General features: G+C 44.6%; 1 protein-coding gene across 5 annotated transcripts in view; it reads left to right on the top strand.

The window, feature by feature from the left end:
- The first annotated feature begins 5,039 nt into the window (after positions 1-5,039).
- Positions 5,040-16,197, top strand: part of camsap2a (calmodulin regulated spectrin-associated protein family, member 2a) — a 127,988-nt gene continuing 116,830 nt past the window's right edge. For all 5 annotated transcript variants that reach the window (XM_078407823.1, XM_078407820.1, XM_078407824.1 and 2 more), the window contains exon 1: positions 5,040-5,563. In XM_078407823.1, the coding sequence (XP_078263949.1) occupies positions 5,428-5,563 (136 nt within the window). In that variant the 5' untranslated portion in view covers positions 5,040-5,427. The remainder of the gene's footprint in view (positions 5,564-16,197) is intronic.

Below are 16,197 nucleotides of genomic sequence, written 5' to 3'. Positions count from 1 at the left end.
CCTAAACCAGAGTAAATAGGAAGAACCTGTTCCCTTAGCAGAGGAGTCAAAAAACAGGGAACATTGGGTTAAAGTAATTGGTTGAAAGATTAAAGGAGAAATGAGGAAACAGTTTTGAGCCAAAGAGAAGGTAACGATTTAGAACCCAAGAGGAAACCTTCAACACATTTAAAAAATGCATAGTCTTCTGACTTCATCTTTCTGAAATCAGATTAGCTCCTTGGTCTTGTTGACATTCACTGAGGTTGTTCTATCTCTTTCGTATACACTGAGTCATCATCACCCATTGATTTAGCCAACCACAGTGGTATCAACAGCAAATCTATCGAGTTGGACGGCAGCCTGCCATGTTTTACTGTTATGTCAATGGTCCAAAGCAGAGTGGAGAGTCAGTGAAACAGTATCTGCTGTTGACATGATAGGCAAATTGAAGCAGAAGCAGGTCATTTCTGAGGCAAGAGTTGATTCACACCATAACCAACTTCTCGAAGCACTTCATGATGGTGGATGTAAATGCTATCGGACGGTAGTTATTGAGGCATGTCACCATGCTGCCCATAGGCACCGATACAATAAATGCTCTTTTGAAGCAGATGGCTCAGACCTCAGAAGCGATGGGGTTGAAGATGTCCATGAATACTCTAGACAGTTGGTCCATATAGGTCTGCAGAACTCGGGCAGGTGTATCTTCTGGGCTCAGTGCCTAATGTGGATTCACCCTCTTGGAGTATGCTCTGGCGGTGACACCAGAGACTGAGATTACAGGCTCATCAGGAATGTGGGCCCATGTGTAGGTGGGTCATTGTTCTCCCTTCCGAAGCGTAAACGTTGAGCTCATCCAGAAACGGCATAATTGTGAGGCATTTATTCACAAAATGCTGGAGTAACTCAGCAGGTCAGGCAGCATCTCAGGAGAGAAGGAATGGGTGACGTTTCGGGTCGAGACCCTTCTTCAGACTGAGACTGAGGGTTTCGACCCTCAGACTGAGGGTCTTGACCCGAAACGTCACCCATTCCTTCTCTCCTGAGATGCTGCCTGACCTGCTGAGTTACTCCAGCATTTTGTGAATAAATACCTTTGATTTGTACCAGCATCTGCAGTTATCTTCTTATACTAATTGTGATGCATGTTTACTGGTTCACCTTGTAGGAGGTGAGAGCGTGCAAGTTCTGTAACGGCTGTTGAACGCCCGTGTGTGTCTCCAACCTAAGCTCAAAGTTGTCTCTCCGTGCTTTCAGCGGCCTTCAGGATACCAGGACCACCAGGGATAGACACAAAAAGCTGGAGTAACTCACCAGGATACCTTGTTGGAGACTGGATCATCAGTATCAGTAGAGAAAAAAAGACTGAGAAGAGATGTGATACATTTACAAGATCATGGTCAGTTTACATTGAGTGAATGCAGCAAAGTGGTTCAATTCGCAAATAGTTTGAGGATGAGGGGACACTGATTCAACAATCAGAAGTGGAATCTGAGGAAATTATGGTTGTGAAATAAAGCTCAGTGCTTGTAATATTTATTGGAATAAAGTCAATCAGGCTTTCAAAGAGAGACACCAGTCTGGCTAAGGGTCCCGATCAGAAATGTCACCTTTACAAGTCTATTGTCTATTGTCTATTGTCCTCCAAAGATGCTGCCTGACCTACTGAGTTACACCAACACCTTGTGTCTTTTTATATAAGCCTTCAAAAGGAAATTGGATTGCAGCGAGCGTAAATAATTCTCAGGGCTACGTAGATAGAGCATGGGATGTAACTGAACAGGTTACTCTTTGAGGAGTGTATAGGAAGGAACTGCAGATGCTGGTTTTAACCAAAGATAGACACAAAAAGCTGGAGTAACTCAGTGGGTCAGACAGCATCTCTGAAGAAAAGGGAAAGGTGATGTTTCGGGTCGAGACCCTTCTTCAAACTGAGAGTCAGGGGAAAGGGAAACAAGAGATATAGACGGTGATATAGAGACATATAGAACAAATGAATGAAAGAAATGCAAAAAAGTAACGATGATAAAGGATACAGGCCCTTGTTAGCTGTGGCCTAGGTGAGAACGAGTTGCATAAAATGAGACAACAAGACAACTTTGAAGTTAGTTCAACGACTCTTTGAGGAGATGGCATGGATGTGATAGGTTTAAGGGCCTCTGTGCAAAAAAAAAAGTATTTTATGATATACTAAAAAAATCAAAGTGTATTATCTTTGAAAATTAGCTGGAAAGAAATCTGCAACATAACACATGCATGATGTCGCCGGGCGCTGTGGGGATAATCCAGTGGTGAATACAATGCACCATTAAACTAATGTTGTTTACCTATTTACTTAATTAACTTCAACATTTTAAACTGTGATGCAAACAAATCCCATTGAAAAGGTTTGCGGGGATGAATTCTGGCGCCGCAGCTGTGGGTGGCTGTTGTTTTATTTTGGCTCCGATGGTAGTTCTTCTGTCAGCTATTCAGTTGAAAGGTTGAAAGTTCCACACCAAGAAGCTGCACTTCTTTGTTGATCAGAGTATCTGCTGCGCTCAGGGATATCTGCTGTCGATATTTGTTGATCAGAGTATCTGCTGTCCTTTAGATGAGAAGGTCCCGCTAACTCTCTCAACACAATCTACCGCTCCACGGAGGAGCAATTGAGTTATATTTATTGTGCAGGAAGAAACCGCACATGATGGTTTAAACGAAGATATACACAAAATGCCGGAGTAACTCGGCGGGACAGGCAGCATCTCTGGAGAGAAGGAATGAGTGGCGTTTTGGGTCGAGACCCTTATCTTTATTGTCATGGCCAGATTTATCCTTCATTCAACTTTATCAAAGGAGATAATTCGGTCCTTTTGCTACGTTGAGGTTCCGACTTTACAATTGGGACAATATTTAAAATAATTACAATTGGGACAATATTTAAAGATTTTACAATTGGGACAATATTTAAAATAATAACAATTGGGACAATATTTAAAGATTTTATAATTGGGACAATATTTAAAGATTTTACAATTGGGACAATATTTCCGAATTACTCGGTTAATCATATTTCAGAAATAACATGAAGTCTACAACCAAACATTCACATAAATAATTTGACAACATTTTTTTCATTTAAGTTAGAACGAACTATTTTATTACTTTCTCACCTTTGGTATCTGGAGTTTGTTGCTACAATGTTTCACCGATAAATAAACGTGCTGAATAAACATTAACAACGCTTTTGCAAAGATGCTGTGTCCGCATTGTGATAGTTAATGTATTGTGCTACTGTTGTGTTGTTATGAAACAAATGTCATATCATATCGGTTAATCAAACGTCATGTGAATGCCCCAAGTATAAAAGACGCGTGTGGCACATGTATGAGAGAGAGAGAGAGAGACAGAGAGACAGAGCGACAGAGCGATGTGACTTCCAAAAATAATGTAATTGTGTAGACATTGTTTGGGAAGTGAGGTCTCACTAACACTAGCTCTGAACTACATAGACTATTTTTATTATTGCACTATTATTGTGTTTTTTTATATTGTACGTATGTGTGCGTATATATATGTGTGTGCGTGGGTGTGTGTGGGTGTATGTATATATATATATATATGTGTGTGTGTGTGTGTGTGTATATATATATATATATATATGTGTGTGTGTGTGTGTGTGTGTGTATATATATATATATGTGTGTGTGTATATATTTATGTGTGTATGTGACAATAGACAATAGACAATAGACAATAGGTGCAGGAGTAGGCCATTCAGCCCTTCGAGCCAGCACCGCCATTCAATGCGATCATGGCTGATCACTCTCAATCAGTACCCCGTTCCTGCCTTCTCCCCATACCCCCTCACTCCGCTATCCTTAAGAGCTCTATCCAGCTCTCTCTTGAAAGCATCCAACGAACTGGCCTCCACTGCCTTCTGAGGCAGAGAATTCCACACCTTCACCACTCTTTGACTGAAAAAGTTCTTCCTCATCTCCGTTCTAAATGGCCTACCCCTTATTCTTAAACTGTGGCCCCTTGTCCTGGACTCCCCCAACATTGGAAACATGTTTCCTGCCTCTAATGTGTCCAATCCCCTAATTATCTTATATGTTTCAATAAGATCCCCTCTCATCCTTCTAAATTCCAGTGTATACAAGCCCAATCGCTCCAGCCTTTCAACATACGACAGTCCCGCCATTCCGGGAATTAACCTAGTGAACCTACGCTGCACGCCCTCCATAGCAAGAATATCCTTCCTCAAATTTGGAGACCAAAACTGCACACAGTACTCCAGGTGCGGTCTCACCAGGGCCCGGTACAACTGTAGAAGGACCTCTTTGCTCCTATACTCAACTCCTCTTGTTACGAAGGCCAACATTCCATTGGCTTTCTTCACTGCCTGCTGTACCTGCATGCTTCCTTTCAGTGACTGATGCACTAGGACACCCAGATCTCGTTGAACTCCCCCTCCTCCTAACTTGACACCATTCAGATAATAATCTGCCTTTCTATTCTTACTTCCAAAGTGAATAACCTCACACTTATCTACATTAAACTGCATCTGCCATGCATCCGCCCACTCACACAACCTGTCCAAGTCACCCTGCAGCCTTATTGCATCTTCCTCACAATTCACACTACCCCCCAGCTTAGTATCATCTGCAAATTTGCTAATGTGTGTATATATTTATGTGTGTATGCATGTATTTTAGATGTGTGAGTCTGTGCATGTACACACATTGAACATTTTTTCTCGTTTATGATATTGTTTAGAGTGTACTATGTGTCCATATTCTGTAGTGTTGCTGCAAGTCAGAGTTGCATTGCTGTGTCTGGGACATCTGACAGTAAGTAACACGACCCTGACTCCTGTGCATGGAATGGGAAATGCCGGAGCAGTAGCTAACCCGACCGCTGTTGAAACTGTCGGCTCCTGGTTTCCAGGAAATCATGCCTGTGATGAAGGGGAGGCGGAAAATGCGGAGACTCTGGAAAAGAGGATACAGGGACGGGGGGGGGGGGGGCGCGCAGTGCAGTGCGCGGGCACGAGGAGTGTCCGGGGGCGCGCCCAGTGCTGGGTGGAGCCGGAGCCGGAGCCGGCGACGGCGAGTCCCGGAGTAACAGCAGCAGCAACAGCAACAGCAACAGCCCCAGCCCCAGCCCAGTGACAGGAGCGGAGGATGGGAGCGGCCGGGAGCGGGTGGCCGGGCCCCGCCTGCAGCCGTGGGTAGCCCGGGGAGCGGCGCCCCAGCCCGTCCCGTCCCGGCCCCTGGGAATAAGCACAGTCTCCGGACCGGCCGCCTGCACTTGCAAAGCCTGGAGCGGCAAGGATGCCCTAACTAGCCAGGCCGGGGACTGGGACTGGGACTGGGACTGGGACCAAGCCAGGCGGCGAGGTGTTACTGCGGCTCAGGCTCAGGCTCAGGCTCAGGCTCAGCCCAGGGAGCTGCCTGGGCTTCAATGATGGGCGACGCGGCCACAGACATGAAGAAGACCTTCATTGTCCCTGCCATCAAAGCCTTCGATCACTACGACTTCCCCAGAGCCAAGGTCGCCTGCAGCCTGTCGTGGTTGGTGGCCAAGGCGTTCGGGACAGGTAGGATTGTAGCTGGGGTGGGATTGCCGCAGCTGGGGGAGGGAGGGAGGGGGGACTCACTGGTGGGCCGATCGGCTAACACATCAGCGCCCTGTGAACTGCCGGCCTCATTACACACGCCTGCCTGCAAACTGCACTCAAACGGTTTGAAAACGCATTGACATTTGGTCGGCTCTGTCACTGAATTCACAGGAAGGTTGTCCAGTTCTTGTTCCATGAAAGGAAAGAACCCGTTTGATTTTTTCCCAGTGTCTTGTATTCCTATATTTCAGTACTGCACAGTTGGTACATGAGTTTGTTTGTTTCTCTACAAATCAATCAACCAACTACTACACAATTGTCCTTCCAAAACGGGGGTCGAATGATTGTAAGAATTATTTGTACCGTTGTAATTATTCCTTGTTGTGCGGGAATTGTGTTTATATTTTGCTCTCCCAATGATCAAGATTCACAGCTATACTACAGTATTAACATGAATATATGCCCTGCATTCATTTATGGAAACAATGTTTTACCTGTGGTACACATTTCAAATGCCTAAAGGTAGGTAAGAGAATGTCAAGGACAGGTGAAGACAATTTCTGTATAATCTGCATGTGGAAATTAGATTTGGATATGATTTCTCTATGCTATTTACACTGCTTCTTGTAAAAGTGTATGGCCGTTATTTTAGAGTTGCAGGTGAAGTAGATGCAGAACAAGAAGTTATGATGAGTTGCAGCAACTGACTAAGAGTGGGGTAAACATTTAGTTGTTTTGAAGAGTTTCTTGAGAAGCCATGTCAATTCAGGGCAATATCAATGAGAAGGCATCCTCCTGCCCCATAAACTGTGGTTTGCACTTTACATATGACATAGGAACAGAATTAGGTCATTCAGCCCATCATGATTACTCTACCATTCAATCATGTCTGGTCTGTTTTTCCCTCTCAACCCCATTCTCCTGCCTTCTCCCCATAACCTTTGACACCCTTCCTGATCAAGAACGTATTAATCTCTGCTTTAACCAACTTTAGATAGTTCCTCTGTCCCTCTCTTCCCCTCCCCCTTCCCAGATCTCCCACTGTCTTCCTGTCTCCACCTATATCCTTCCCTTGTCCCGCCCCCTGACATCAGTCTGAAGAAGGGTCTCGACCCAAAACGTCACCCATTCTTTCTCTCCTGAGATGCTGCCTGACCTGCTGAGTTACTCCAGCATTTTGTGAATACCTTCGATTTGTACCAGCATCTGCAGTTACGTTCTTGTATTAATCTCTGCCATTCAAATACCCAAATTTGATGGCTTCCACAGCTGTCTGTAAATTCCACAGATTCACCATCCTCTGGCTAAAGAAATTCCTCCTTATCTCCATTTTAAAGGTATTCTGAGGTTGTGCCCTCTGGTGCGACCAAATGTATTGCATTCTCTGTGTCCCCTGTCACACCTGCCACAGATGAAGGCTGTGGGTTGAGAAGTGCAGCCTTTGTCTCGTCTTGTCTACTTTCTCAGCCTGCCAAGCTTTCCATTTTTCCATGCCTCTTCCGAAGCTCTTGTGAATAGGAAGCATCAGAGCTCCTGACCACAACAGCTTTCATTGGTCCATATCTTCTAACCTTGCACAAAATGCTGGAGTAACTCAGCGGGACAGGCAGCATCTTTGGAGAGAAGAAGTGGGTGACATTTTGGGTCATCTCCAGAGATGCTGTCTGTCCCGCTGAGTTACTCCAGCATTTTGTGTCCACCTTCGATTTAAACCACCATCTGCAGTTCTTTCCTACACAACTTCTAACCTTGCTTCCGTTTGACCTTATAATGAAAATATGGACAGGAAGCCATTGCCAGTGTTTGGTTCAGCACACAGAATATGCTTGGAAATAGACCAGTCATCTGGTGAATGTGCAAATCACTGCAACGGTTGTTGAGTTAATTACAAGAGAATGCTGATGGACTTGGTGCTCCCTATAACGTTGTCATGTCGAGGGTTACCTAGAATGTGTCCAGCACAGCAAAGATGGAAACAGGGACACAAAGAACTACAGATGCTGGAATCTTGAGCAAAAAAAAAACAGAAGAAGAAAGGTCCTAAAACGTCACTCATTCCTTCTCTTCAGAGATGCTGCCTGTCCTGCTGAGTTACTCCAGCATTTTGTGCCTACCTTTCTTCAGACTGATTGGAGTAGGGGAGAGAAATCTGCACAAAAGGTGGGAGTTGGTCAAATCCTGGCCAGTGATAGGTGAACACAGGTGAGGGTGGTGGCTGGTGGTGGGTGGAATAAAAGATAAATGCTAGAGGTGAAAAGGAAGCAAGACAGTCAGAACAGGAGGGAAGAGGGTTGTGAAATATAAAGGGAAGGGATGGGTGGGAGTGGAGAGATCAGGGGAGGGAAAAGGGAATAAAAGAAAAATATTGGACTTGAGCTCACGAAGGAGGGGACAGAAGCAGGGTGGTGGGAAAATGTGTGCATACTGGGGTTTGGGGGGGAGGAGGGGAGGGTTGCAGGGGAAACAGAGAGGTGGAGAATTTAAACGGAGAATTTATACTTCAAATTGGAGAATTTAACGTTCATACTTTTGGGTTGTAAGCTATCGAAGTGGAATATGATGTGCTATTCATCCAGTTTGCTTGAGGCCTCACTTTGGCAGTGGAGGAGCCCAAGGACAGAAAGGTCAGTTTGGGAATGGGATAGCGAGTTAAAATGGTTAGCAAGTGGGAGATCCAGCAGGCCTTGGCAACTGAGCACACATTTTTGGCGAAAAGGGCGCCTAGTCTATGCTTGGTCTTGTTGACGTAAAGGAGGTCACATGGGAGATCTGAATGCAGTGATGAGGTTGAAAGAGGTGCATGTGAACCTCTGTCTCACCTGGAAGGGGTGCTGGGGACCTGGGATGGAGGTGAGGGGGAGGTGTTACATCTCCTGTGGTTTCAGGGGAAAGTGACTGGGGAGGGAATGGGTTGGGTAGGAATGTATTGGCAGACCTTGGAGTTGTGGGGAGAGTGGTCTCCATGCAACATGGAAAGGTGCGATCATGTTGAAACTGGTGGAAATGTCGGAGAATGTTGTGCTGGATGCAGTGGCTAATGGGGTGAAAGGTGGGTGTGAACCAGGGGAACTCTATCCTTTATCAGCTGGGGGAGGAGGAGAGAAAGCAGAATTGTGAGTCACAGGAGACACGGTTGAGGATAAACAAAAAATGCTGGAGTATCCCAGCATTTCAGGCAGCATCTCTGGAGAGAAGGAATGGGTGACATTTCTTCAGACTGAGATTCGGGAGAGGGAGACACAGAGATAATGTGTGAAAACGTGACATTAAAAGAGATGCAGGTCAAGGAAAATGTAGAATGGATCATTGTGAGCTAGGGGAAGGTGGCAACGAAGCAAACGGAGATAACATTTACTCACGGGGACAGTCAGACTGGTTGGAGAACTAGGAAAGGGGAGGGATGGAGAGTTTAGTTTAGTTTAGTGCGGAAACAGGCCTACCGAGTCCACGCCGACCAGCGCTCCCTGCACATTAACACTTTCCTACACGCACTAGGGACAATTTACAATTGTACCAAGCCAATTGCCCCACTGAGCGCGAGGGAAAGCAATCGTTACTTGAAGTTAGAGAAGTCAAGGTTCATACCTCTGGGGTGTAGGCTGCCCAAGCGAAATATGAGGTGTGGTTCCTCCGACAGAGTGGACACGGGCGAGGGCTCTGTCCACATAAGCAGGGGGGCATGGCCATGTTTATTGAAGAAAGAGGACGCCTCTAGAATGCAAAGGCTTGTCTTGGGAGCTGGAGACAGTGGAATGAAGGGTAATGGATTGCATCCTTACAAGAGGCAGGGTGGGAGCAGCTGCCTTTTCTCATGCCCTGTATGCATTGCTCAGGTCCTGCTGCTGTAGAGGTGTGTAATCAAAACATCAGCTTGGAGAACTTGCCATTTCTGTTAGGTTGCTGTTGTTTCACGCTCTTTTATCGAGCGTTGGATATTAATAGTCCAATTGGTGTTGCATATATTTAAGGCAGTGTGAACACAAGATAAGTCTTTACTAGTTTTCTTTTCCTTGCAGATATTTTTGAGCCAAACATAATGATACAAAAGTTTATATTACATTTCATAAACATTTGTACGTTAGGATAGAGTACTGAGAATGTAATGTAGCATACAGTTTAAGGCTGTGTATATACACCGATCAGCCAAAACATTATGACCATCTGCCTAATACGCTGGTGGTCCTCCGTGTGCCGCCAAAACAGCGCCGACCCACCGAGGCATGGACTCTACAAGATCCCTGAAGGTGGCCTGGCATCCTGTCCTGGTGTATCTGGCACCAAAACATTAGCAGCAGATCCTTCAAGTCCTGTAAGTTGCGAGGTGGAGCCGCTCTGGATCAGACTTGTCGATCCAGCACATCTCACAGATGCTCAATCGGATTGAGATCTGGAGAATTTGGAGGCCAGGGCAACACCGTGAACACTTCATCATGTTCCTCAAACCATTCCCCAACAACGTGTGCAGTGTGGCAGGGCCTATTATCCCGCTGAAAGAGGCCACTGCCATCAGGGAATACCATTGCATGAAGGGGTGTACCTGGTCTGCAACGATGTTTAGATAGGTGACACATGTCAAATTTATGTCCACATGAATGGTTTCCCAGCAGAACATTGCCCAGAGCATTACACTTCCTCCATCGGCTTGTCGTCTTCCCACAGTTGGTTTGGTCCAGGATAGCCTTTGTTGCCCTGGCGCATCGATGAGCCTTGGGCACCCAACACCCTGTCTGTCGCCGGTTTGTGGTTTGTCCCTCCTCAGACCACTGTCGGTAGGTACTCATCACTGCTGACCGGGAGCACCCCACAAGCCTTGCCATTTCGGAGATGCTCTGACCCAGTCATCTGGCCATAACAATTTGGCCCTTGTCAAAGTCGCTCAGGTCTTTACTCCTGCCCATTTCTCCTGCATCCAACACATCAACTTCAAGAACTGACTGTTCACTTGCTGTCTACTATCTGTCCCTTGACAGGTGCCATTGTAACAAGATAACCAATGTTATTCACTTCACCTGTCAGTGGTCATAATGTTTTGGCTGATCGGTGTGTATTGGCAATGCACACTTATTTCAGACTCATCAGTCTGTAGAAGGGTCTTGACTCGAAACGTCACCCATTCCTTCTTTCCCGAGATACTGCCTGACCCACTGAGTTACTCCAGCAATTTGTGTCTACCTTCGATTTTAACCAGCATCTGCAGTTTTTTTTCCTATACTTATTCTCTGTCAATTTGTATCTAGTATAGAAACGTATACTGTAATAGTTTATAGTTTATGTTGTATACTTGAGGCTGCTTCACTCCTCACCCTGTAATGACTGTCCTATATTGGTCACAGTTCAAAGTGCTTTGATTTTTTTAATTCTCACCTTTCTAATTGTCCATTTTTCAATTGAAGACTCTGGTTACAGACCTGTGGTGTTCATCCTCAAACTGCACTTGGAATTCTATCGTAATGTCACTTCCACTGGGATCTTTAACCACAAGGTGCCTTCTTAATCTTCCCTCCTTACATAAGACCAAGTCTGAAATAGCCCGTTCCTTGGTAGGACCTGCCTGATCTTGGCTGTTTGCCAATTACCCTTCCTATTCCCACACTAACCGTTCTGTCCTGGGCCTCTTCCATTGTCAGAGTGAGGCCAAACGCAAATTGGAGGAACAGCTTCTCATTTCGCTTGGCAGCTTACAACCCAGTGGTATGGATATTGATTTCTCTAACTTCAAGTAACCCCTGCATTCAAGTAACCCCTGCATTCCCTCTCTCTCCATTCCTCCCCCACCCAAGTCGTACCAGCTTCAAAGTCGCCTTGTTCACTCTCATTGTCTGTAACTCGTTCTCACTTAACAACCAGCTAACAATTACCTGTTTCCGTTATCATTGTTACGTTTTGCATATCTTTCATTCATTTGTTCTATATCTCTCTACATCACCATCTATATCTCTTGTTTTCCTTTTCCCGACTCTCCAGTCTGAAGAAGGGTCTCGCCCTGAAATGTCACCTATTCCTTTTCTTCAGAGATGCTGTCTGACACACTTGAGTTACTCCAGCTTTTTGTGTCTCACTTCACTCTAAAAAGCACCCCGCTCATTTCACAAATTAATCTTCGACAACACCCTGCCAATGTGGTTCATCCAATCAGTATGTAGATTAAATCTCCCATGATAATGGCAGTTCTCTGCAAATGTGCCGTAGATATTTTCCTATTTCTCTTATGAATAATTGAGAGATCACATTTTGGGGTCTATAGACGACTCTCATCCACGTCTTCCGTCCACTGCTATTCATGATCTAGCTGTAATACCTGATTCTCCTTCATTATTGTGTAGGAAGGAACTGCAGATGCTGGTTTAAACCGAAAATAGACACAAAGAGCTGGAGTAACTCAGTGGAACAGGCAGTATCTCTGGAGAGAAGGAATGAGCGACCTTTTGGGTTGAGACCCTTCTTCAAACTTGTCAGATAGACCTTTTTGTGTCTATCTCCATCACTATTTCCTACTTTTATATCACAACACAGCATTTTGATGCCGCCCCACCGCCTTTCCCTTTGGCCTATCTATTCCTTTGGGAACTGTTTCATGTGGAATACTGAGCATCCGGCCCTGGTCACCCTGCAATCACACTTTTGTAATAGGTACTGCATCGTATTCATACATCGTTATCTGCACTACCAACTCAAGTATCTTGTTGCAAATGCCACATGCATTGACATTAAAAACATTAAACATTGACTTTCCTTTTAACCAGTTATTTGCAACTCTGATCATTAGAAGGATGAGAGGAGATCTTATCGAAACGTATAAGATTATTAAGGGGTTGGACACGTTAGAGGCAGGAAACATGTTCCCAATGTTGGGGGAGTCCAGAACAAGGGGCCACAGTTTAAGAATAAGGGGTAGGCCTTTTAGAACTGAGATGAGGAAAAACTTTTTTAGTCAGAGAGTTGTGAATCTGTGGAATTCTCTGCCTCAGAAGGCAGTGGAGGCCAATTCTCTGAATGCATTCAAGAGAGAGCTAGATAGAGCTCTTAAGGATAGCAGAGTCAGGGGGTATGGGGAGAAGGCAGGAACGGGGTACTGATTGAGAATGATCAGCCATGATCACATTGAATGGCGGTGCTGGCTCGAAGGGCCGAATGGCCTCCTCCTGCACCTATTGTCTATTGTCTAACCGGCATAGCAAGAGCATTTGAGCTGCTAGCTCCAGTTCACTACCTGAACTTCGCTCTTGTCCCCCTGTTTCTTTGTTCTCATGTAAGATTCTGGCTAAGCTTTTGCCCAAGTGGTGTTTAAGATTGACACAAAATTGGGAGTTTGCAGAAGATTAAAGGTTGCAGCAGGACACAGATCCGCGACAGAAATGGGCAGAGAAATTGCAGATGGAGTTTAATCCAAGCCAGTGTGAGGTGTTACAGTTTGGGAGGTCGTATGTAAATGGAAATACAATTAATGGCATGACCCTGAACAGCATTAATGTACAGTGGGAACTTAAGTTCCAAATCCAAAACTCCCTGAAAGTGACAACATGGTAATAGAACGTTTAAGAAGGCATAGAAACACAGAAAATAGGTGCAGGAGGAGGCCATTTCACCCTTCGAGTCAGCACCGCCATTCATTGTGATCATGGCTGATCGTCCACAATCAGTAACCTGTGCCTGCCCATATCCCTTGATTCCACTAGCCACTAGAGCTCTATCTAACTCTCTTTTAAATTCATCCAGTGAATTGACGTCCACTGCCTTCTGTGGCAGAGAATTCCACAAATTCACAACTCTCTGGGTGAAAAAGTTTCTACTCATCTCAATTTTAAATGGCCTCCCCTTTATTCTTAGACTGTGGCCCCTGGTTCTGGACTCCCCCAACATTGGGAACATTTTTCCTGCATCTAGCTTGTCCTTTCCATTTATAATTTTATACGTTTCTATAAGATCCCCTCTCATCATTCTAAACTCCAGTGAATACAAGCCCAGTCTTTCCAATCTCTCCTCATACGACAGTCCCGCCATCCTGGGGTCTAACCTTGTGAACCTGCGCTGCACTGCCTCAATAGCTAGGATGTCCTTCCTCAAATTAGACCAAAACTGCACACAATACTCCATTTGTGGTCTCAACAGGGCCCTATACAACTGCAGAAGGACCTGTACTCAAATCCTTTCGTTATGAATGCCATTAGCTTTCTTCACTGCCTGCTTTGTACCCGCACGCTTACTTTCAGTGACTGGTGTACAAGGACACCCAGGTCTTGTTGAACCTCCCCTTTACCTAATCTGACACCATTGAGATAATAAACTGCCTCCTTGTTTTTGCCGTCAAAGTGAATAACCTCACATTTATCTACATTATACTGCATCTGCCCACTCACTCAATCTGTCCAAGTCACCCTGCTACCTCCTAACATCCTCTTTGCAGTTCACACTGCACCAAGCTTTGTGTCATCTGCAAACTTGCTAGTGTTGCTTCTAATTCCATGTGGTGTGTCAGGACATTGATTGTAAGGGTCAGAAAGTCATGTTGTAGCTTTATTGGACTTTGGTTAGATTTTTTAGATTTTTTTTAGATTTAGATTTTTAGATTTAGAGATACAGCGCAGAAACAGGCCCTTCGGCCCATCGGGTCCGCGCCGCCCAGCGATCCCCGCACATTAACATTATCTTACACCCACTAGGGACAATTTTTACATTTTGCCCAGCCAATTAACCTACATACCTGTACGTCTTTGGAGTGTGGGAAGAAACCGAAGATCTCGGAGAAAACCCACACAGGTCACGGGGAGAACGTACAAACTCCGTACAGACGGCGCCCGTAGTCAGGATCGAACCTGAGTCTCCGGCGCTGCATTCGCTGTAAGGCAGCAACTCTACCGCTGCGCCACCGTGCCAGATTTTAGACTGCGTTTGGAGTATTGCATGCAGTTCTGGTCGCCCCATTCTAGGAAGGATGTGGAAACTTTGGAAGGGTGCTGAGGAGGTTTAGCTGAAAGCTGCCTGGATTTAGGGACGCAGGAAGAGGCTGGACAGACTTGGATTGTTTTATCTGGAACGGTAAAAGCTGAGGGAGACTTGATAGAAGTATATGAACTTGAGAGGCATAAAAAGTGTAGAGAATCAGAATGTTTTTACAGGATGCTAAAATGAAATAATAGGGTGCATGGTATTAAGGTGAGAGGGACAGAGTTTAGGAGACATGTGTGGGGCAAGTTTTTTTTTACACAGAGGGTAGTCAGTGTCTGTAAGGGGCTGCTGGGGGTGGTGGTTGAACCAGATATAGGGGCATTTACGAGATTATTGGATAGGCATATGGATATGCAAAAATAAGATTTGGTCTTGGCATTATGTTCGGCACAGGCATTGTGGGCCAAAGGACCTATTCGAGTGCTGTTCCCTGCTCTGTGTTCCAATGTAGCTTCAGCACATATTCCACTAAGTGGCACAGGCCAACTGTAGTGTGGTTATGAAATATCCAGCAAAGTGCACTTTAAATAAGTGTGCCAAACTTCCAATATTAGAAAATCATCTGATTTATTTGAAGAACAATAAATGCTTGGGATAATTTGCAAGGCCATGCATTTTGGGGGAAACAATCCAGTTGGATGGTACAATGGGAAAACTAAGAGGATGAAGCTAAAGGGGTTAAATAATCTTTCCTCGTCCATGACCTCGAAAACTGCTTACCCATGGCAACAAACATGGTTCAGCAAAGTTGGCAGGGAAGAATAAATTGTTGGATTTGCACTTTATTAGAAAAAGTGACTTTTGAGATGAGTCCAGCGAGTAAATATTTGTAAATTCTTTCCTACAGAACATTTTGCATGAAAGTCTTGTCACTTTATAATGGTTTATTGCTTCACATTTGTGTTAGTAATCTAAAAGAATGCCTTAAAAATATTGCCCTTTCTTAGTGGACTGTAAGTAAATTTATTGGAATAATATCTGATGCATTGACCAAATTTGTAACTTTGGTATGCAGAAAAAAGAGAAAATAGTTAATCTGAGGAACAAATTAGCCGCTTATAATATGGTATGTAGGAAAATAACTGCAGATGCTGGTACAAATCGAAGGTATCACGAAATGCTGGAGTAACTCAGCAGGTCAGGTAGTATCTAGGAGAGAGGGAATGGGTGACGTTTCGGGTCGAGACCCTTCTTCAGACTGATAATATGGCGTCATTGTAACAGCATTTATTTTTCTTGTAGTTGAGTCCCATTTGAATGTAATGAAATTCCTCTATTATGTTAAGGTTTTGCAGAATTGGTGTTGAGTATCATCTCCAGCTTGTTGTGTTATGTATTTTACATTGAAGAAAAGATCATGTTTTCCGAAAGCAAAATCATTTTCCAACCATTATGACACGTCGTACATTCCCGAAAAGGAAAAGTCTGAGAATTATGTCTGAAATCATTTATTTGACTATAATTGGCAAATAAATAGTTTCTGTAAAAGCAAACGTTCTGAAGAAATTGAACCTGTTTCCTTCCATCTTGCATTATAACTAGAATTGGATTGCAGGGAGACCTCCTTTATGTCAAAAGTGAAACAATAATTATATCAAAGAGACACGAAATGCTGGAGTAACTCAGCAGGGCAGCCAGCATCTCTGGAGTGAAGGAATGGGTTAGTC

Source organism: Rhinoraja longicauda, chromosome 11 (genome assembly GCF_053455715.1).
Source record: "Rhinoraja longicauda isolate Sanriku21f chromosome 11, sRhiLon1.1, whole genome shotgun sequence".
NCBI lineage: Eukaryota > Metazoa > Chordata > Chondrichthyes > Rajiformes > Arhynchobatidae > Rhinoraja > Rhinoraja longicauda.
This window is presented reverse-complemented; position numbering and strand designations above follow the sequence as displayed.